The 24,265-nt window shown below is 36.6% G+C and overlaps 1 protein-coding gene across 3 annotated transcripts in view; it reads left to right on the top strand.

Moving 5' to 3' along the window:
• PPP1R13B (protein phosphatase 1 regulatory subunit 13B) overlaps nucleotides 1-24,265 on the top strand; it is a 66,875-nt gene that overhangs the window by 11,922 nt on the left and 30,688 nt on the right. For all 3 annotated transcript variants that reach the window (XM_054286708.1, XM_054286706.1, XM_054286707.1), the window contains exons 2-4: nucleotides 12,966-13,113; nucleotides 19,720-19,839; nucleotides 21,325-21,392. In XM_054286708.1, coding sequence (XP_054142683.1) covers nucleotides 12,966-13,113; nucleotides 19,720-19,839; nucleotides 21,325-21,392 — 336 coding nt within the window. The remainder of the gene's footprint in view (nucleotides 1-12,965; nucleotides 13,114-19,719; nucleotides 19,840-21,324; nucleotides 21,393-24,265) is intronic.

Raw genomic sequence — 24,265 nt, 5'->3', positions numbered from 1 at the left:
TTTGATCCTCCTGTGTGCTGCTGTTCTGCATGTCTGTCTTGCCTTCCTAAGTAAGGCTTTTATAAATTTGGGGGCCAGTTTAGAGGAATTCAGACCATAGCCATGGTTGAAAGAATGGCACAGTATGTCTTAAAACAGGCCCAGCTTTTCCTCTCAAATATTTATTCATGTGATAGTTTGTTTTTCTGGCAGATCAAGATACAGTCTGGTTTTGGAGAACAACCAGATTAGATTTTTTCCATCCTTCCTAAAGCAAAACAACCCTTCCGTTTTAAAAAATAACCTTGAGTTTCTCATTTATTTAAAATGTTCTTAGTTGCTAACAGGTTAATATTTTAAAGTTGCAGCATTTTAAACATCTGACACTATTCTACCAATGACACTCTCAATAAATCTCTCAACATGGTACATGTTTGCTGTGCAGGAAGGAAGAATACTGCATGGGATCAGAATGTTTTTGTTAGTGACACAATGCATTATGGAGGGACAGTCCTGATTCTGAATGTCAAAGCACATCAAATGAAGTCTCTCATTAGCTTTGCCTGCTCTGCTGCTGCTGGTAGGGGAGGGTAAAGTAAAAATGTTGTGGCTCACAGCAAAGGTGGGAGCTCCAAACTTTTCTGTTCTTGCAGCTGGTGTGCAGTGTCCTACACAAAATGTGGCTCCTAGCTCTGAGAGATGGCTTGTCTGGTTCTGCTGATATTTCATAGTGCGGGTCAGCTTGTTTGGGTTTGGTTTTGGTTTGTTTTTATCCTTGGGTCCCTCCTCTCTCCATTTGCTCTAGGAAGGGAAGGATCAGGCTGCAGAATTGTGCTTTGCTCCTGCAGTTGCAGAGTAAGGGCTGAAAGCCCTGCTGGTGCTGTGGCACTGCCTGTTCCCCACGCCCGATCCCGTGTGGTGCTGACAGGAAGGATGATAAACATTTGCTGTCCCTTGACATGATGGGACAGTCAGAAACAGTTTACAGTATATTCTCTGCTGCTTGAATTATGTCCAGGAAGAAGACAGACTTTGCCAAGAATGGAGTAGTGCCTGAACTGTCGTATTTTTAGGTATAAATATATGGTGGTGTTGTTTTTAAGCTGGTTGTTCCACTTCAAATATTTTTGATTTAAAAAAATGTGTCATGGAAATGTCTTTTGACAATTGTTAGGATCATTTGCTCTTAGGCCTTCTCCTCCTTCATTGCCCCTTCAACAGGAAAATCACTTCTGTGTCTTTTGAGACAGTCAGAGCCTTCCATGTAAATTTATTTAAGATAAATACTTACTGTTTGTCATTATTATAATGGCAACAAAGTCTACTATTGCACAATGAGAGGAGAGCAGAACTCCCGTACTGCAACCTTGCCTAATTAGGTGAAACTTGATCCAGCCTATCTTGTTCCTGTCACAACTGTGGCCTGTCTTGTTTCTTTAGAACATCTTATCAGTGCTCGTCATTGCTGCCTGAATTCATGTGCCAGTAGACCAAAAATACTCCATTTAAGTAGTTTTTCACTGTAGTTGTTGCACAGAAACTGTTATTAGGTTTTAGCTTTACACATTATTTTTATATTCACTGCTATTTACAACTGTCCACATGAAGAATATTTTAAGGATGGTTCTTCAGAATATTGTAAAAGCATCAAAAGGGAAATCTTGGCTACCAAAAAAGACTGGACTTAAATCTAAACAGCGGACCAAGGACAGAATTATAAAAAAGAAGGTGGGACAACATTGGTTTTTTGTTTATTTGCTGTAATCTTAAGCAGTTTTGGATTCCTTTTTGTATTACCAAACAGTGACTCTTTATAATGGATTAGAGTGTGTGTGTGTGTCTGTGTGAGATTTTTACTTGAACATAAGGAATTTTTGCCTTATATGAGTTTCTTCTGTGTATAAAATGCCTGAAATTTTTAGTTTTACCTTGCATAGCTTGATTTATTATGATTAGTTTTTGATTCAACCAAAGTGGACTTCTGAGTATAAACAAATAGCTTTTAATTTTTAAATCTGCCACCTTAAAACTAAAGAAATGTTTTGGAAAGAGTTATTCCACTCTGATGGGAGGAAAATTCTGCTGGTTTGCCTGTTGAATCCCCAAGGATGTATTCACTTTTCATTTACTATTTTTTACCAAGCCAGATAACATCTTTACATCTGAGATTGAATGGCTGGTATTCCCTGAAAGCAATGCACTAAACAATCAGTATTTTGTTAATACTTCCTGCTTAGTGGAAGAAAGCTGTGGTAGTACTTTCTGCATTCACACTATTGAAAATAAAGAAGAAAGAATAGGGCTGGTTCCATTTACAACACTACATATGGTTGTGTGTCTATAGATTTTGTAGAAATTGTTCCTTGTTTGTAAAATGATAAAATTATCATCAGTGCTGCAAATCACCTTTATTATTTGACAAAAAGCATGCTCTTTAGTAAAAATACCATAGTTAGTTTGTGGTTTAGATGTTTTGGTTTGTAAAAGAAACGATACAAATGCCTGGCTTTGTATCCTATGCTTTTTCCATGGGATTATTTTTCAATGCAGTAGGTAGGTCAGGCTTTTCTGGAATTCAGTGGATTTTGGATGACTTTGCTGTAGCTGTTGACAAGGTCAAACACAAGACTGTAGAAACATCAGCACCTCCCTGTCCTTAACCTTGGCCAAAATATTTTTAATAATTTAAGAACATTTGGTTCTATGCTACAAATTCAATGGGACACTTGTGTTAAATGCGGATTTTTCAGATTGTTTTCTTTCAGGAAAACTGACTCAAACCCTCACACTGAGCTCTGCTCTTCACCTTTGCCTGGTGTTGTCAGACTGAGCTTTCTTTCTAAGTAAATTGCAGTGTTGCCATTTCCAATATGCACAAAAACTTGAATGGGACTTTGCTCCATATCCCCACCTAATAAAAGTAAAATACTTAATTTTTTCTTAAGATCTTTCTTATCTATCATCTGGTTCTCGAGTCTTGGTGGAGGGTGTCCTTTGGTGTGGAGTTTGGGGTTCAGGGGGTTTTTTGTGTCTGTGGTTTTTCCTGGTTTTGGTTTGCAAGTGGGGGGGGTTTTGTTTGCATTTGTGTGTGGTTCTTTGGTTTGGGTGGGTTTATTTTTTTTTTAAACCTTTCATTTTAGTGAACACAACTTTTTTTTTTTCTGACTTTCCAGCTGAGATTATTATGTAATAAAAGGATCTCTGAAGCTGAGTCATCTTGAATTAATTTAGTTTTGGTTTTAATTTATTGCCAGTTCACCCGTGTGTACTGTGAATTTTACAGCACTATGGTTGTGTTGTTCTTCAGGCACATCTTCCTTAATGATTTGGAGAATAAAATATTTAGGAGTATTTTTAACATGTTATTCATATCTCATCAGCTGATGGAATGGAATGGGCAGCTTGTACTTTAGGACTGTTTTAGCAAGCTTGTGATGCATTTGAGGTGGGGCATCCTGGTTACCCTGTCAGATGTGAAAGATTCAGATCTCTGAACATCAGAACCAGGTGATGTGTGGGATGCTGTACAGTGAGATGCAGTTGTAGTGCCACAGTGGTTCCTCCCTCCTTTTCTGAGGTGCTCTGAGGCCACTCCTGACCTTGTACTGGGGGTCCCCACATAGCTCTGAACCGTTTGGTTTGGAGGACCCTGACCTGAAGATGTGAAGAACAGTGAACTATGAGCATCATGTTCGTATTTTATTAAATAGAGCTGGTGGACTTTATGGACAATTGGAAACATCACTGCACCACTGCAGCCTTGTTTTGATCTGGAGTCTTGCTGTCCTCCATCCTTCTGACCTTTCCTGTGCATTAGTAATATTTTGTGCATTTGCAAATGCAGCAACTGCTGCGGTTTTCTGAGAGTTTAGTGGGAATCCATTATTTAAGGAATTCTCATAGTTACAGGCCTTATTTAAGGAATTCTCATATTTATAGGCCTTATCAACTTCCAAAATCTTCTGTTATAGCTGGGCTATTTGCTAGTTACTTAAATAGATTAGATTTTTTTTTTTTGCTTTTTAATTAGCATAAAATTTTGACAGCTACTTTTACTGGTTTGTTTCAAGCTGCTTTAGAAAAATCTCATTGAAATTAGGCAGGTAGTACTAGATGAGGTTTGTCATTTGAAGATTCACTGTAAAAAAATATTCCAGAAGACAGAGTATCCTTAATGAAGTCAGCAAGTATAAAAAAAAACCTCTGAAACTTCTTCAGAGCTGCTTGATTTAAAGATGAGTCTTCTGCTCTTGGTTGATAGGGCCCATATGCAATAATCCTGTAAGGAATCATATAATGCTAATTTGCAAGGTGAGAACTTAAGTATTGAACCATCATGAACATTGTAAGCATCAACTGATTAGAGCAGAAAATCTTTCAGGAAGAGTCTCCAGCTTCCACCTTTGAATAATAATTGTGTATATTGTGAAAAGATAGCATATGGCACACTCTCTTTTAAACAGTGAAAGAAAGCAAAATTTCAGAGCCTTGTTTTGGGGAGAATAAAAATCCATTTTTAATCTGTGTTGCCTGATGGAGAAATGTTATCAGGCAGAACTTGTTAGTGCACCTAGAATGATCCCTGTGCTCCAAAGCCTCTACGTGCTAACCGGTGTCTGGACAGTCCTTGGGTAGAATTATTTGCGTCAAGGAGCAACAACAAGATCTCTTGCTGTTCCTCCAGATGTAGCGATTTAGGAATCAAGCCAAAAGATAATATGATGCAGGGATGTTGAACTCATTCTGTAACAAGTGCCAAATTATATTTCCCACTAGAAAACATCACAAGAGGCATGTTTTATAGATTTCTCTAACTTCAGGCTTTGTTGCTTTAGCTGATGATGATAAATATTGCACTTGGACAGATATTCTTCTAAAATAGCAGTGTTATATGTAATGCAATCTCTTTGTTTTTTTACTTTGTCCCTTTTAAGCTATACTCATTTTCCCCTGCTGTAGCCACAACTTTACTGCCCACCTTTTAAATTTTGTGTAAATCTCAGCTCCCGCTTGGTTTTAGCAGAGCTGACTGAATCTAAAGCAAGGCATTTCAATGTTTTAACAAATAACAAACGGCTTCCCTAAAGATAATGTCTGGAGATCTGGCACTGGTTCACTCCCATGGATTGACTCTGACTTCTTATATAGCAAAATGTAGTCTAAAATCTGATATAGGATTATAATGCCTAAGTGATGTCACTCTTCTGTCCCAGGCACATGCTAGAAACTTAACATTTGTTAGGTCAGTTGGTTTTTTTTAGTCCTGTTGATATCTTGCTTCTCACAGCCTGCAGTTGTGGGTTGTTTTCATTGTTTACACAAGTGAACTCTTGGTTGCTTTGTTTTCAGTAGGTATTGTTGTCCTAGAGCTCTGGAAGTCTTTCATTTTACTGCTGTGAACCTTTCATTTAACAGTTTGTGGATCTGTCCTGCTGATGATAGTTGCTGTCTCCTTCCTTTAGCAAAAATGCTGATTTATTTCCCTGCCCTGCAGGAGTAAGGGACTTCAGGCTGCAGATCTACAGTGATGCTGTAGCTCTTTTTCTGTCAAAGAAAAGAAAGTGTCCTAAGTATCCCCTCAGCAAATAAGTACCAGGTATGTCTAAGTGGGAATAGCCTGAGTCCTGTTGACCACCTGCTGTTGCATATGACAGCTCGTGAAGGGGGCAAAGGCAACAATCCTGGAAATCTGAGAGGAAATTTCTGTGGTTCTGTCAGTTCCTTAAGCCTTAACAACATGCTGGCCCTAAACAAGATTTCCCTATATTTTTATAAGATTTTCTTTTAACTCTATACTTCTACATTTCTAAAAGAGGAGTTAAATACTTAATTAAAATTATTCCTATGCTTCAGCAAGAGAAATAATTTTATGCACAACTATTGTCTGACAAGCTCCTGGTTGTGCTTTCTGTGGGCAGCTTGTCTAGTGCAGAGCATGGTGAAGGTGGATCTCATCATGGATTTTTTTTTTTTCCCCAGTGATAACAAAATAACAAGTTACTGTAACTAGCATATGAGCTGATGCAAAAAAAAAAAAAAACTTTTGTAAGATAAATACACTGAAGTACATTTAGGCAACATGAACTTTTCAGATTTGATCAAAATCAAAAGTGTTGACCCTAAATAATATGACCTTGTTCATATTTTTGAGTAACTGCATGAATGCTTGAGTTTACCAATAGTAAAATTTATGGTTTTAATTTTTGGTAGTAGCCCATAGCTTAATGCTTTACATTTTTTGTGTCTGAGATTCACTCCCAGTTTTGTGGATTCTTTTGCAGGCCATATGGAGGCAGTTGGCTTCAGATTTGAAAGTGTAGTAAGAAACTATTGGTTTCACAAGTCTACATTTTGGCAGAAAATTTTGCTCATTTTTTTATTCTGTGCAAGCTGAAGTCTGTTGGTTGCACTGCCTTTGTGAATTTTACTAATACAGTCAAAAGCATCACTGGGCTTTAAATTTTGTCCTGAACTCTTAAGTTTACACAGCTTGAATGTGAGTAGGATGTGAGGAAAGCTGTTTAGAAATATGGAAATTGATTGCAGTAATTTCTCATCCTATATATGGGAACAGATACAAGGAGGTGTTAGAGAAAAGAAATCTTCTGGTGAAATCCACAGTAATTGATAATAAATTTGCTGTATGTCCTGATGCTTTAATTTGAATTAAGGCTCACAAGCATACTGCAAAAAATTCTTCAGCAGACTTATTTTTAAAAATAACAGCTTCATTCTGAAGATAAATAATTATTGGAAAAAGCATGCTGGTGAATAACTTGTTGGTTAGATGGATTTGAAATATTTCTTATTAATACAGAGAGGTTAAATTTTTTAATCTTACTTCTGTTTTTCTGGGGTTTCCACATAATAACAGCAGAATTTATTTGGGATTTGTTTCTTCTGAAATCCCAATAGTATAAAGAAATACTTGTGACTTCAGTCAAGAAAGGATCTTTAGATGGCTTTAATTCAAACAGCTCTGTGGTTATATTTTCATAGTCTGTGGGTTTTCTTAATGTAATTGCCTAAAGTTTTACCTAATTAAGTCTGTAATCATAGAAAGGGCTGTGTTCCTACTGCAACAAAAGTGAAAACTCTGCTTTAATGCTTGAAATGTACAACTACAATTTCTACAACTGTAGCTGATGGAAGTTTCATATAATAGCATGAATCCCAGGCAAGCAAACTTGCATGAGAAAATTGATAACTTGTAACTTTTTTTCTGACCATTCTACATGCAAAGTTTTGCATATTAATATATCTCATCACCAAAGGGATGATTTTTGTAAGAATTCACATTTTGCTTGCCTCTCATTCTATAATTTTTCTAGTCGCTGAAATTCTTAGTCTTACTCAAAGTTCTTATTTGATTGATGGGACTAGGACATTTCAGTAAGATATGGGTTTGGAATTTCCACTTAAAACTTAATTGTAGCAAACTCCTGGGACTCCTGAGTTAGCAAAATCAAGGACAAAAGTTGTTAAAATTCTTGGGACATGCTGAGGTCTCTGCTATTCTGGAGAAATGAACTTGGAACAAGTCCTGTCTTCACTGATTGTTCTCATCTCGGAGTTCTAGGCACCGCTAAAAGCTCTGAAATGGCAAAGCACTGCAAGATCATCAATGAATGTTTTGGAACTCTTTGTTAGGGGAAAATGCATGGTGAGAAGATAATGTTTTCCAGTTCCTGTGAAACGGAAGGATTGAAGTTGGCATTTCTATCAGAAATTGTTTTGTACTTTAGGTTCATTGTGTGTCAGCCTTGTATTTGAAATGTCTGTTCAGTGATCTGCTACAAGGGGAAGGGTTTTTTGTTTGGTTTTTTCTTATTAATTTACACAGTGAAAGGTCTAGGCTGATTTAAAGATGAAAAAAAAGGCAAAGGGAGAGTGTAATATGACTAAATAGTAGTATGTGACTTTAGCCATATTAAATATCTGGTATGTTTTTAAATTTCAGTCATATGTTGGATAATTCTTAAATTGACAAAAGTTTTGCAAAAATTTCTCTGTTATCTGCTCTACTATTAATGTCATGTAGGCATTCTAAATTTGAGTCATAAGAGTAATAGCACAGAGAGAAAAAATCATTGTTTTCCTTTTCTTGGGATGTAGGAGTGTTTTTTCTTAACCTTTGTTTTTGTGTTTTTTCTTAACCTTTGGGTTTTGCTGGAGTGATCTTGCTTCTCAACTTTACTATATGTGTCTTTCTTTTTAAAATTATGGACATAAAATTGCATGCAGGAAAAGCCCATCTTTGGAAACATGGGCTTAAGTTAAAAACTGGTTATATGGAAAATAAAAAGCCAACTGAGTAGTAGTTTACCATCATCAGCCACAGAACTCACTTCCTTTTTTTGTAGTAGAATACATCAATATTATTCTAAGAAAATAATATTAAACTTGTTTTCAATTCTAATGTTTCAGCATGTTCTGAAATAATACTTGTCTGGTTCCTTTCTGATAGCTTAAATACCTCCATTTGGTGTGAGTAGGATATCAGGAAATGCCTACTTATATGGACTTTGTTATTTTTACAATAAGTATTATCAGCTGCCTGACATAGTGAATTGGCTTAGGCATAAGGCAGTGGAGGTGTGGGTGTACAATTTTTCTTCTCAAGCTGCAGTGTTTTGAGTCTTTGTAGCATGAGGTAATAGCTGAGAGAGATGTAGTTCTTTTCTCCAAGAACTACAATAATTGTGAACTGTATACTTTTTTAATTCACTCTTGGAATCTTGGTTAGGGATGAAGAAAGCAATGAACTGAAAGGTTACAGAAGTCTAAGGAGACAAACCAATATTTATCATCTCATTGAAAGCACTGTTCAGCATATTTGTGACTTAGACTTGTGTCTGGTGTGTTCTTTTAGCCAGAACAGCAAAGGATCTCCAAGGAAAATAATGAGGTTGCTTTGCAGGTGTGTATAAGGCATGGTGGACAACACTGAAGAAACCATAAAACCACCTATTAGTGTTAGGCACATGGAGAGTAGAAACAGGGGTAAAGGGCCAATTTCACGTAAATTTCTTGATAGAGAGTGAAAAGTGATAAGAAAGAAGATTGAAAGTGAAAACAAATAAATTGTGCTTATCAGGACTGACACAGAAGTGCAGCTGAGTAAAGGCTACAGGCATGAAGGGTGACTTTTGTTGTGACAGTGGCATGAGTGAAAAAGGCACACCAGTGAAAAAGTTGGAAAACATTTTTTGCAAGTTGGCAAACTGAGAGCATTAGCTGCACTACTTTATGGAAAAAACACCTTTCTTTCTTTTACATATGGTACAGGAAAAATAGAAGTAGATCTGAGACAGAAGACTGAGAAAATGTGTCAAAGATGCCTATCCTGCAGCTCAGGGTGATTGGGTACCTGTGTGATCTGATGAATGAAATCTAGGGAATCATTGGAGAAACGTGGCTAAGAACTGTGTTACAGCCTTGTAGAACTTGAGTTGACAGCCAGGCATTCATAAGAGTCAATTGCAGATTGCCAACATTTCAGTTTCCTTAGCAGGAGATCAGGTGTAGATAGATAAAACTGTCATCTGTGTGAGTGATGCCTATTGAAATTTTTGTAGGTAACATTATTCAACTGTAGAAAGAGGTGAGATAATAAGCAAGGAAAATGTTCTTGTAGGTTTATCCCTGTTTCTGTCTCCTTGAGAAACTGCAGAGATGATGAAATGTGTCCTTTAAATAATACCTGAAGTATGGTTTGAAGAGAGAATGGATGAAGGGGAGAGACCATGTAAGAGGAATGTGTGCAAGTATTAGACAGGGATCTGTTGGACAGAGAAGGTTCAGTTGTGACACTGATTCCAAGTCCTAGCAGGAGCTCATCTGTCAGCTGGGAAGTGAGAGGACAGTAGTTTGGAAGCCAGCTTGGGAGGTTTGCTGGAGCTTATTTGGTGTGAAAAAGACCTGAAATGTCCCAATCAAGTGATGGGATACACTAGAGTTTGCATGAAGGTTAAAAACCGAAAAACTGAGTGAAAATAAATGAGAATTTGTGAAAGTTGGATTCAAGCCATTGGTTTGGTAGCAGGAGCCATAGAGGCGAGTTACAGGTAATACCCATGTGTGTGGTGAGAAGGAAGAAGTGTAAGGTTTGGAGCTTGATGTTTATTGTAGAAAAAAGACATGATTTAGAATCCCTGAGGTGATTTGCTTGTGAGTGTTAGGTTGATCCTGTTGTGTGACATTGTATTCGCATATTAAAAACTGAATTGAGAGATGATCAAAGAAATGCTACAATGGTTATGGTCACAATTTTACAAGATAGGTTTTATTCAGCTGCTCCTATTTAGAAATCAATTTAAAATGAGAAATCAAAGACTTTATCAGTTCTTTTGTGTCCTAATCTTTGGTGAAGAATGCTTTTTTTCCTGCAACTGGTTTACTTCAGTAGGTTATACTTGGGTATTTCACATGTATTTCACTTGCATTCTTCAGCAGCAAATTTCCAGACTCCTTCAATGCTTATTTGTATTTTATCACATGCAGTACCTCTGATTCTTACCCATTCCCACCACAAACAGGGACAGTTATGACATTGACTTGAAATTGTAATTAATATTGCAATATATATATAATTAACACTGTAATAATGTTCAATATTTAAAGTCTTGCTGTGTATGTTTCAGGGTATTTGTTTTGCAGCACAGTGTTTCAGTTCCTTTAATATTACTCAACCTGTTGAAAACAAATCCTTACTTAACAAATCCTTACAGGTTTCTTTGAGGAGTGTTACACCAGTTGTTGGCTGCAGCACCTTGCTTCCTCATTAGTGAGATACCTTTCCCTGGGCTGAAACTGTGCCACCCAGCTTGGCAGAGGACAATCCTGGTGCCCTCTGAGCTGAGGAGTCAAGTGGTGTGATTGAGGTACAGCCAGCTTTGTCCTGGCATTGCCAAGGGAACTGTGAGTTCATGTAGTGCTTGAGATTGGAATTTATGGACAAGTGACTGAGGTAAATAGGATAACTCAATCTACAAGGCTTTTCTTTCTCTTTCAGTTTGTCTGCAGAAGCAGATATATAATCTTAAAGACATAAAACAAGTTTTCTGGGCTAGTGTTACTTTTACAGCAATAAGGAAATCAAAACCTGGAAACCATGTAGAGTCATATGATGTTAAGACGTTCTCTATATCCTTTCATACCAAGAAAACAGATCTTCCACACATGATTGAGGCAGTAAAGCCAGGGTCACCTGGTATTCTCAAAAAATTTCAGAAGTTTGGGTTTTGTTCTGAAACTGCTATCAAGTGCTATGAGGAAACTGGAATACTGGCACTAATAACTTTGTTAAACTGGTGTTATTTAATTTAAGTTACTTAATTTCCTTACACGTTCTTTAAATTTAACTGTAGAAGGAAAAGGAGGAAAAAATGTGTTTTCTATTTCCCCTGTGGCTAAAAGAACTTTGGGGTTTAAATGGTGGTAAGGAAAACTTTAGCTAGGCTTTAAGAAACTTCCTCTTGCAACAGGAATCCTGGATTTCTGGGCTGGATGGCTTAGGGAAGTGGTGGAATTTCCATCATGAAAGGCTTTTCAGAACAGGTTAGACAAGCATCTCTGCAGAATAATGCAGGTATAGTTTATCCTGCCTGAGGCCAAGAGACTGCATTAGGTGACCTCTTAAGGTTTCTTCTAAGCCTCTTGGTTTATGTCCATGTGTGTGACTCTTTCTTCTTAAATACGAGGTCAGATTCCACTAATAGATTCAACATCAGTCACTTGTTACATGACCACAGTCACTGAGTATTGAGACTGTCTGACTCTTCTGTTGGGGGAACAATAAAGTTTTGAGCTGTTTACAGTAGTTGGTTACAGGCACATTCATTATTATCTGTTGGCTACATCCAGTAGCTTCCTCCAGCTTGTATTACAGCTTTTACCGTGGCTTCCTTTATGCTGCTGTTGGAAAAACTCGGGGGTGAATTCTGGTATATTTTCAGTTCTGGTTGACTGCTTCTTGTGTTGAAGTGTAGGTACTTGAAAACTTCAGGACACAGCATGCAAACTTGGCAGGCTGAGGGAGAGTAGGAACCTGGACTGAAATAGCCTGGAGGACTGACAAGACTGAGAGCTTGAAGCCTGGGCTTTCTTGGAATTTGTCCTGTGTCTATTTCTAAAGTAGACAGACTGCTCTTACTCAGTATCTGTGTTATTAATGTCAGTCTCCAGTCTGGCTGATGCATGTGTCCCACAGATAAAAGTATTATGAATGTTTTTAGGAGCTGCTTATGCAAATTGGAACACAACTTTTATTTACCTGGAGAGTGCTCATTTAATGAAGAGCTGTTATTAGGTTCAGTGTGTGACGCCACATTTTATTTATGGGAAAGATCTGGCAGAACTTTCATTGCAGGTAAAGTTACTAACTTCATCGTGTTCTTTAGGGACACTTACTATTAGGGTATTTTTTGCCTTCCAAAACATTTCTTTTCTCTTTTCCATCCACTATTTACAGAATAGTGTTGTCACTACAGATGGGAATTAAGGTACAGAGAGAATGTATAAAATGATTCATTTAATTTTAAGCAGGAGCCTATGGTAAGGTGTCTTTCAGAGTATTTAGTGCATTTTAGGAATACTTGTATTTGAGTACATCCTGAAGCTTCTGGTTACTTTGCCAAAGTGTGAATTTATTCTCAACATTTAAATGCTATGATTTCAAGCATAACACAGCTGAAACTTGTTCCTTTCTTCCCAGCCTTGCTTTCAGACAGAACTAAAGCATTTCAACTCAAGCTTTTATAAAAAAAAAATTGTCAATTCAATGTACTGTCAAAAAAAATAAACACAGAGGACTAAATCTTTGTCAAAGTTACAGGAAACTGAAAACAACTTTGCAATGTAGTTACCAATACTAGGCATACATTTTCATTTACAGAGGGGGTAAAAAAAATTACCCATAATCTTTTTTATATCTCTCCTTTTTTTTTTTTTTAATAATCTGCTGCTTTTCTTTTTATTTCTTTCAGATGATATTAACTGTGTTTCTGAGCAACAATGAACAGATTCTGACAGAAGTTCCAATTACACCAGAAACAACCTGTCGCGATGTAGTGGAGTTCTGCAAAGAGCCTGGAGAAGGGAGCTGCCATCTGGCTGAAGTGTGGCGTGGAAATGGTGAGTGAAATGTTCACTGCAAATGGAGTTTAAGATGTGCATCACTTATAAAAAAAGAGTGACTTCTCAATACTAGTTATTTCAATGACATATTGTACTTTTTTTTTTTCTTCTAGTCTAGTAGACTTTGATGCAAAGGATGGTAATTCAAATAACTGTAGAGATTAATGTAATTCTTGAGTCTTCTCTGTTTTCTTCCTCAGCATGAGGCATTTGATAAAATGCATGTGTAAGCCCTGTTAGTGTTCTGTGTTTGTTTTTCTAATAGGATGGAGGGTGTTTAAATGACAGTAGGGAATGTCATGATGATGTTTTTTCAGTCAGTGGGTGCAGATCACCACCTGCATTCTTTCCAGTCCTATTTCCTCATTGCTACCATGTGAACACTAGCTGAAATTTAAGAAAGGGTGTAGGTTATTTTTTCCCTCTGTATCATGAATAGCAGATGTTCTGCAGACAGTGTTATGGCCAAATGGGACATAGTATCTCTTACCTGTTCATGAACATTTCCTCTCAAAGATTTGCCAGCCTCTCTTGCAGCAGGTAGTAGTGTCCATATCCTATTTGAGATGTAATTATTGTTTCACAGAATGATTAGGCAAGCAGTTCTTTTCAGGAATGTATCAAAATCCATGCCAGTATATTCTGTTTTTGAATGAATTCTTGTAGTTGCATGTTGTACAAACCTCCAGGTTGTTTATCAGTGTATGGATGGAAGCAGAATTGGTGGATGGGATAACAGACATGTTCATAGAATCACAGAATAGGACCATGGGAGGGTTGGCATTGGGAGGGACCTTACAGATCCTTTAGTTCCAATCCCCCATTCTTATCTCTTAGTTATTAAAGTGACCCCTATTTAATGTAATTTGTTCTGTATAAAGGCTGATGAGGTCATAACTTGATACTGAATTCTTCAATTTTGTATAGAGGTGTTTTATTTTGACTGGGGCCTGTTTTGCCAGACAGACACAACAGGCATTATTCAGGTACCTCTGGAACTTTTACCTATAGGCAGTCCATAATATTTTCCTCCTAGGAAAACTATGCCTCATCTTTTTCTAAACTGTTCTAAGACTTTGTAAAAGGAAAAGGTACCTGAAGTCATTTCCTACCTGACTGGAAACTCGGGGTTTCGGCAAGAGTGAACAGGGGAAAGGTTAAGAATTGTATGCCTGCAATTGTAGGAATACAAATTCAGTACACACTCAGTTAGAAGACTTCTCTTTAAGGAAAGAACTTGAAGAATGGTTAAAACTTCTTCAGATTGGAAATTTAGGTTATGGAGTCTATGATGCCAAGTGCATCACAGATTTCTAAAATGGATCTGCAGACTTCAACTACACTCAGATATTCCTAATATTTTCCAATCCCTTGTCAGTGAAAGTGTCATATTTTATTGTTTATTCTTTTGCTTTCACAATACTTTGAAGGTGTACTTCTTTTAAAATGTAGGAAAGAGTGTTGTCAACTAGCTTTAAAGGGTGACTGAAAACTGGAAAAGTGATCCACAGCATCTTCCTGGAACACTTAAAACTTGCAAAATTTGGACCTTTGAAGCACAGGTTTTCTATGATAAATTTAAGAATGTGAAAATATTTTATCTGTGGGGGTAATACTTTATTTCTCAAAGTGCTAGATATTGAAAGCTACAAGCTTCTATAAAGTGGGAAATAGTGTTCATCCATGGAGTTCCAATAGAGGGACTAAGATTAAATTTTCTGTGTCTGCCCTGAAAATTATCTTTCTTTGATCCCAATAAAGTCAGTGGAGATCTGGATATTGCTGTGAATGGAATAAGATGTCTGATTTTAGCTGGTTGTCTTCTGTTAATTCTGTTAAATTTCTGTTAATCTCACCCGGTTTTCTGAAGGGAATATCTGCATACAGACACTTAGGTGAAGGAGCAGAGGCCTGCCCAGAGCTTCTATCTATTATTAGCTCTGAGCTTCTGGTAAAACTCACATGAAGGTGCTTTCACAAAGGTAGCTTTACTTTCTAAATTCCCTAGGTGATAACTGTATAAATGTATTCCACTGAAGTTGTAGAACAGAAAATACCGAAGAGAATAAATGAAAAAAATAAAACACTCACTTATGTTTCTGGGTCTTTGACCTGTAGTGTCAGCAAAAATGATATCCTGCACATTGGTTTTAAGGCTCTCTGATGGGACTTTCAGCACAAATGTTTATTTCATTGTTCTTAAATGTAGGATGCTGTTAGAAAATCTGTGACCTCAGCTTCCTGACCCAAAGTCTACAGTGCATAGATTTCTCAGTGGAACAACCTGGGCATATATATGATAATTTTTCCTACTGCTTCTTCTGAGAGCTAAATTGAACTCTTTCCACTGAAATATTTTAAAGAATTTTGCCTGGAGCGGAGATCTGATTTAGAAAACAAGAGTCTGAACAGTTAAATGCGACAGTTACAACAACCAACTTTAAACTATGGTTCTGAGTGGGAAGTGTGAGGCAATTTGCAGTAAAACTGCTCCATGTTGTGCCAGTGGAAAAGCATATTTTATCTCTTTTATTACACTGTCTCTGATCTCTCACCCTTATCCTCAAAAGATCTGCAAGTGTTATTTCAGAGGACATTTTGGAAAGTAAAATTCAAAACAAAAGTTAATACAGCAAATCATGGGCTGAAAATACACGTTAGATTTAGTCACACACTAAGTGGTTTGTTTTTCTGGCACTCTCTCCCTGTGGCACCAATGACAAATTACAACTCCCTCCATAAGAGAGTCTGCCTGGCCTCTTGGGAACATGCTCAACTCCTCTGCTCTCCAGGTAGCCACAGCTTCTTTTAGGCAGCCCAGCTGAATAATGCATTCTATTCAGTCTATTCAAATTCAAACATTGGCGCTTGTGGACTGTAATCTTATCATCAGGTACAAATAACAGTTTGCATGCCCAAAAGCCTTTCTAAGCTGTATTGCTCTAGCAAAATGCTGTCTATTTCAATAGTCTTCCTGTTTTGAATGTGTATGTACAAGTAGATGATAAACACTTGATTTTATTTTTAGAGGATGAGAGACCAATTTTCTTCCAGAAAAATGTTACTAAATCCAAAAATTACGTAAGATTTCTACACTGCAGAGGAAGATTATAATAGTTTAGCTGTTGGAAAACATATTGGTTTATTTATTATTGTAGCTTTCATTTCTTTGCTTTTGTGTGACAAAGAAATGGTTGAGGGCTTCATAAGAGTTGCAAAATAGTTTAGATGTTGTTTGCATTAGAGTTAAGAAACTGATTCTTCTCGGAGCTGCATGGCCTAAGCATTTCATTTATTCACATTTGATTTTGGTGTTTCATTTTCTGTTCCCTCTCCTTTCCAGTTTCTTGACATGAGTAATAGATGAAAAATTCAATAGGGTTTTTGCCTGATATATCAGGCTTTGTCAGTTTGGAGCTTACTCTTTTTGCAAGGATTTCTCATGCTGTAACAGGAGACAAACCCAGAATGTTCTTCCTCATTCCCCTGTTATTGCAAATAGCAGCCAGTAAGGAGGGTCAAAGAAAGGTGTGAGGCAAGGAACTTGTAGTATGTTTCAAGAGAGAATTGATTACAACCTTTAAATCCACCCAGTACTTAATTTTTCAGTTCATTTACACCTGGAATGCCCTTCAGCAACTGGTCATAACATTCCTCAGTGTGGTGGTAACATAGGAGCCAAGAGAGTGGGAAAGAAATAATTTCTTACTCTGAGTATACTTCTGCAAACCTGAGAAAGGAAAAACTCATTCTAGATATCACAACTTCCCTGTGGAGAAAATCCATTTTATTTTATTCTGGTTTCATGTAGAGGAGGCATAACCATGTTTATTTCACATAGCAGGATCCTTGAAATCGGGATAAAAACAGATTTTGAGGACTGAAACATACTTTTAAGTAGTGGATTTGTAGCTCCACTAGAAGAATTTTGCAACTCTTTTCTGAAACATTGGTGCAGTATCTGTGTTTCAGATTTACAGGGTGTTTTGTTCTGGAATACTTAAAACTAGCCCATCCTCAAAACTTTTACTAAAAAGGAAAGGAGTATAGCTCATTTCTCAAAAATATTTCAGAATCTTGATCCAACTTAAAATCGAAGGCAGTTTTTTCAGGTAAGGATGGATATATGCATTTATCATAGTTTTCTGACTTGTTATTCATGAAAACAAGTGTTCTCTAGATAATTTTTATGTATTGCTGAAGTATAGGAATCCAGTCTTTTTTTTATTACTCTACACTCATTTTCCTATTTAATGTTTTCTTCACACTCTCAGAATGCTCTCTTCTATTTAGTTGTTTTTTTAATTCTGATAAAGGTTGAAATAGTTTTGAGAAACCAGTTACTGACAAATATTTCTGAAGCTATAACAACCAGGGAAAATTTAACTGTAGTGTTTCTCTTTGTTTTGATTTGATTTTGGTTCTTAAAGAACAGGGATTTTCAGAAAATATCTCTTGTATTATTATACTACAAATATAAAATCATGCTTTCTTCTCACACTTCTTATGGATTTAAAGGATTGAAACTGTAGGAAAGAATGGGGATTTCAATTCTTACCATGTCTTGTGTCAAGTGTTAATGTCCATTTCTTCTTCCTCTTCATTTCCTGGATTTGTTTAGTGTAGCCAGGTTGCACAGAATGATTAGTGCTGCTCCATCTTTTAATTGTTTCAGTGATGATGATGATGCTGTTACTACTTTAACCTGTTTTCTGTCTACTTCAGGATAATATCCCAAACTGGTTCTGTGAAATTAGGAGAAAACATCTTTGCCATTTCTTTCCATTGTCACTGTTTGAAATATATTAGTCTTAATTATTGGAGGTGCATTATGTAAATGACACCTCTTACTTTGACTGGCTCCTGGGATTAGGCCTTGATTTTATTGAGACCAGCTCAACCAGGAGTGAAGCTGCAGCTACTCCTCACCATTCCATAATTAGTCCAGCCCTGTTACACCTGGGTTTGTCGAGCAATTTTTCTGTTTGGGAGAAATTCCTAAAGATTCATATCTTGTGTTCTAAAGTCTCTGAACTAAACCACTTAAATATTTTTACATTCAGTGATCTTTAGAAGACTCATGCTGCAATTTTAGTGGATATGCTTCAAAGCACTTGAAAGCTTACTTTACTTTAGGAGTTGAAAAACCTGAAAATCATGCTTTTAAAATTCCTTTTCAAGAACTGAGCAGTAATAAGCTACTGACCTTATTCCTGTGTGCTTAAACATTATTGACAATGTTTCTACTACACCACTTAAGTGAGGCACAAGAGGAAGTGAAGCAAATAATCCATTTTTTAAATGTAGTTGTTGGTTTGGTTTGGGGGGGGCAAGTTTTTTTTTATGATAAATAATCAGTCACCTGATGAATATGATTAGCTTGTGGTTTGAATGACCCTTCCCCACTGAAAGCAGCTAGATCTAACTGTGGCTAAATTGTGTTAATCACATACCTACTTGGCATGACATATTTTGACAAAAGTTTATTGTATTAAATGCGTTGTAAAACTATTGATTAAATTGTATTGGTTTTTAACAATTAAGTATTTTAAGAGTATCAAGATGTGTACATCTATGTAGTTCATAATGTATATAAATTTAGGTACATTTCATTACATAAAGGTATATTTGTGAATTGGTTTTCCCAAGCCTTTCCCAAGATTGTTCTTATATTTTTGAATCATTTTGTCTTCTCATGTCAAATGAGTAAAGTGCAATGGATAAGAGAGGCACTTTTCCCAGTGGGAGATAGCGTGCTTTGGGTTTTGGAGGCCAAAAGTATTTTGCTTTTAACAACAAAGTGTAGTATATAAAACAATAAAATTTTATTCTGGTTAGAAGACATATTTTGGTACCTTAGCTAGTACTAGATCTTAAAATGGGGATTTTATTATCTTAATAAAAACAACTGGTAATAAATGCAAGTGTAATTATGGAAGCAGTGAAAAACTTGTCTTCTTAAATGTATTTTCATTTTGAAATACTAAATATAAAGTGTGCAGTCTCTTACTAACAATATGTATGATTAATTTAGAAGAAATAATTACTGTATGCAAATGTTTTCTTGGGGAGAAGCAAAGAGACTGAGTGTTGCATAGAACTTAGTCTTTATTTGTTCAAAGAGTCACCAGTAATTCCACATATACTGGAAGTTAGTGTCTGGCAGAGTGTGTTAGAGTGGGAGTACCTGCTCAAGTACTTAGGAGATGAAATGTCAATATAATGATAAGGCTTTTTGTCTGTGTGGAAACCCAGAGGTGCAAATTGAATTAATCATTTTAATAATAGAACAAATGGCCCATTTGCTGTTGATGGGGAGCAAAGTTGCTATCTCCTAAATTAGGGTTCCTAAACACTGGTATGGATTTGCAAGCTGGCTCTGTAGTCCTGTGGAGCAGCGAGCTGTGCTACAGTAACAGGCCAGCTTTAAATACCATACATCCAGTGGGTGCCTGTTTCTTAGACTTCATGTGAGACTAAATGCATCAGGTAGGTTGAACTGCTACCAAAAAGGACATTCTGACTATAAGTAACAGTTCTGTGTAACCCTTCTTGGTTTTAAGGAGTTGTGATGATGATGATTTTTTGGTTTTGTCCTTGTAGAGCGCCCCATACCATTTGACCACATGATGTATGACCACCTGCAGAAGTGGGGGTCACGCAGGGAAGAGGTGAAGTTTTTTCTTCGTCATGAAGAGTCACCAGCTGAAAGCAATGAACAGAGTAAGTACATTTATCCTGTGGTGTTGTGACTGAAACAGATTTTAAAAGACTTCTGAAGTGAGTTTGGTTTTCAGTTCGTTCAGTGAACCTCAGTGGTTATATGTAATACAACTTCCTTGTACCAAAGCCATTTTAAACCTTCCTCAGGGGCACCTTTATTCTTGTTCTTGTGCACCAGTTCTCCTCTTTAGAATAATTTTTACCAGTCTGTTGAGTAATAGCAAGATCTGTTTGTATTCTGCTTAATTTGGATGCAAAAGGTTGGTGGATATTAGAGACTTGATGTTGTTTTTTCTTAATGAAAGTCCCTACATTTTGAGAGGGTAGAATGATTCTTTTTTCTTCTTTCAGTTGCACAAAGAAAGACTTGGTAAAGTCCTTTGCCTCCTTTAAAAACTCAGATCTGTTTTACAGACATCACTGGCAGAGGTTTCAGTGCCTTTGCTTTCTTTCAGTGCTTCATGTAGGTATATTTAATAGTTGGGAAAATTTGCATTTTAAAGTTGCTGGTCTGCTTGGTTCTATAGGAGAAGTGTTTATATGAAGCAGTGCCCTATCAAGTGGAGTTTCTTAAAAGACTGGAAGTAAAAAATAGAAGTGTTTTAGCTTTTGGAACTTACTGGGGTAGACTGTACTCAATCTATGAGAAGAGTTTTGAGACTGTAGACTTAATGGCTGTCAGACTGTCTGAAGGACAGGAAAGGTGTCTCAGTGAAGTGTGTTTGCATGCCTAGATTATCCTGACTCATTCAACTAATCTGACTGCTTTTAACAACAGGATTTCAAGTCTTTGCTGAGTCCTTATTGCTTTCAACTGAGGCTGCTTCTCTTATTTTTAAGTGGTTCCTGCTTGTTTTGAATGCAGAAGTCGCAGACCTAAAAGTGTGTGAGGGAATTTTGTATTAATTAAGTACTTTGTAAAATAGTCTGTTATCCTTTGGGCAATACAAATATAAAGTATGTCAAGAAATTTAAGGTGCACTTAAATCCAAAGAATTTCAATGTGCAAGGAAAATATTGCTCCTGAACCATGCTTGCAAGGCTTATTAATCCATCATTGAGCTATGGATAGATTTCTAGATTAAAGTTGTTTACAAGTTAGACATTAGAAAACCTTCCTCTACTATCTTAATTTATAATGTGTTCAGTTGAAGCTACTGCTTCTTATGGACACAAAATATAAAACTTGTGTACATTGCTCTTCATGACATTTTGCCTAAAGAGAAGTGAGGACAATAGAGCTGCATGTCTGTACTTTTAACTGAGGAGTTCTGTGAAGGAAAGGCTTTATTTCTGCTGATTCACTCCTTACAAAAAGTAACTTTACTAAGAAGGAGCTGGAACTAACAGAATAAAAATTCACAGGTAAAAGTTTGATACAAATTCTTGAACAGAATTCTCAGAACATATGAGAACAGACTCAAGAGTAAAATGCATTTGTGTTGAAAACTGAACTTTGCACTAAGAGTGATGCTTTACTTTTAGGTGGACGTCAAGCCCAAAATCAAAGAAATGGTATAAATATACCTGTGGAGAAAAGAACAGAGAATGGGGTATGTAATACATCTTAAAGGTTTGGATCAACACCACTCAAACACTTTGTGTTTTAATTAATTCATGTTCTAATCTAATTCTGCTGCCTTTACCAAGACACTCCAGCTATAGTTAGCCATTTTTAAACATTTTAAAATTTCAATAAATATGTTTGAACTCACTAATTCATAGTTATATTATCTCAATAAAGCTCTGTCACTTATTACAAATGTGTGCATGGTTCTTAGAGTAAAATAATACTTAAAGCTTAAAAGCAAACAAATAAGTTTTTTCAAGCTGAGAATCTTAAAAAAAAATGTGCAGATTGAACAGTTTTATGTTTGTATATTGCCTGATAATTAACATTTAAAATTCACACACTCTCCCATGTAGCAACAGAGTTGTTCAGTCAGTTTGCAGCTCTTTGCAGCTTGTTTTGTGTATGGCATGTGGACCTAGGGGAAGGAATTTTTTCCCTATTCACAACAGTTAATCATGTATTGCTTTCCTTTTCTGTAGAGAGCACTGGCTGATACCCTGTGCTGCATGGATCCGTTTATCCTGCTGCCATTGTCATATTGACAATGTAGTGAGATCATGGTGCTCTAAAGTGCTGGGGGAACATAACTCTTTCATGACCTCCCCTGATCCACTCTTCTATGTGGGTTGTAGCTCAGATACTACATTTGAGATGTAATATATTTGGAAATTAGGACTGGCATGTGCAGAATGCCTTACAGTCTCACTTCTTGCCAAGGCTAAGCTTTATGATAGCATGGCTCTGTATTGAATTGAATTTGCTGTGAGTTTTATGAGTAAAGCTCAGATTTGATAACTTGAATAACACTTCTATCATCATTCCATTCAGGACACATATTTTTCTTTTTTTTTAAATACCAAAAGTTGGCCACAAAATTAAAATCTGATGGGGAACTGATCACTTTAAAGAGGACTTTTGCCAGGTTTAGGAAATAAAGTGTATTAAATACCAGGTTTATGAAAATAGAAGAAAGACTAAAACCTGAGGGCATTATAGTAATGTAAAATTGTAGTGGGTTTTATGCTAAAAACGGTGCAAATTAGGTTTTGGAAGTGTTTAAAACTAAGATTTTCAATTATGCTAAGTTTTAAATCAGAGGGGGAGGGGGAAAAAGAGGTGGCTTCAGGATCAAGGATTTAATCAGCTTACACTTACGTAATGCATTAGGCTTATTCATTGTTGCTGGCAATGCTGAATGTTAGACTGGCCCTAAAATCAACACAAGCCAATGGAACACTGAAGACAGCTCAGATTTTACCAAATACTCTGCATTCAGGTATATTTTTATTATGTGTACCTGCTTTAAGGAAATAGTTGATTTCCTGCTTAATATTGGGTAGAGCTGTAAGTGTGATATGCATAGAAAACTTGAAGATGAATGTTAGTTTAATTGATTGAAACAATAGTCTTGGAAAAAAATTTTGGGCAATCTATCCAGTTAAATTTAGATGATTCTATTAATTGGCATTTTGTCATATGCAGTAAGATTTTTTTGTTGTTGTTCTTTGCAACTATATGTGCTTGATCAGCAATTACTTAAATAATGGTTATCTTAAAATCACATTATGTAAATGCTTAAATTTCATTAGTTTATTTTCAAGTTAAAAATAGAATAGGCTAAGTCTCTTCCAGCAGTGAAATATTTTTTGTAAAAAGAATACTTACCTGTGAGTATTCATCTGGGAGCTTTGCATTCTGCATAACAAAGTCTAGAAAAAAAACTCCGTGAGGTTTTGTGAACTGACAAGTGCTCTTATTCCAGAGGTGACCTTTTGGGGTTTGCTTTTTGTTTACAACTTTCTTTCTTAGAAGTGGAATTATACTGTAGTAGGGACCTGATCTTTCTGCCAGTACACAAAGGTACAGATGAGTGAAGATCAGACTTACATAACTAAACATTTCCTTTTGCCAGGGAGATTGGACAGTGTCTCAGGAGGGATTCTCTTCTCTGAGAACAGCTGCCTCTTCCTCTGCTTCCATTCTTTAGCTTGTGTAACTGAGCCAATTGGGGCTGAACACAAGTTGTAACAAGGGGAATTCTAAATAAATAAGGGGAAAAAGTGTTTTATCATTGAGAGTAACAGATATTGGAACAGACTCTCCAGAGTCTGTGGAATTTTGATCTAGCTGAATAAAGTCCTGAGCAGTCTGAATTGCTCCAGTCAGGGCTTATTGAACCAGATGACTTCCAGAGGCTCCTTTCTACCTAAATCATCCTTTGATTCTGTGATTGGTGGCTGTGAAACAGTGGTCATCCAAATGCTGGGTCTTGTTTGCTTTCAGATGTGTTAGCATGATCCAAGCACCATTCCAAAGTAGCAGCAGTGTGTGAACACTGAGGCAGAGCAAATATAGGTGAAACCACTGGGGGTCAGTGGCAGACAGGAGAGGCTGGGGAGCCCCATCCCGGCTGAGCTGCTCTCGGCAGGAGATGTGCATCAGATGCTGCTCTCCCAGAAAGAGCACCAACTGGATAATAACAGTTGTCCCAGTGAAAAGGTAATCAGATAACCCAGAAATTTCTTGGAGATGAGAAAACAGGAAAACAGATGTAGTTCGTGGGGGGGAAAAAAGGATGTGGTACAGGAACATGGCAGAAGTCAAATGTATTAGACTGAATAAAAGTAGATTAGTGTAATGAAAACAGTCTGTATATGAAGAAATACTCATTTGCTGTAGTTTCTTATATATAAATAACAATATATTTTAAGTATAGACTATTTTATACATAAAAATTTACTTAGGAGCATAAAATCTCAGTTTGTGGTCTCTGGTGCCAATTTTTTTAACTTATTTTTGCTGTTTCTAAAATTGCTTCCCTAATTTAGAGAGAATTATATCAATAAGCCTTTT

The sequence above is a fragment of the Melozone crissalis genome, unplaced genomic scaffold, assembly GCF_028551555.1.
Source record: "Melozone crissalis strain CALT ecotype California unplaced genomic scaffold, PUWL_Pcris_2 ptg000056l_1, whole genome shotgun sequence".
NCBI lineage: Eukaryota > Metazoa > Chordata > Aves > Passeriformes > Passerellidae > Melozone > Melozone crissalis.
The sequence above is the reverse complement of the archived record's forward strand: the minus strand, read 5'-3'. Positions and strand labels throughout refer to the sequence as shown.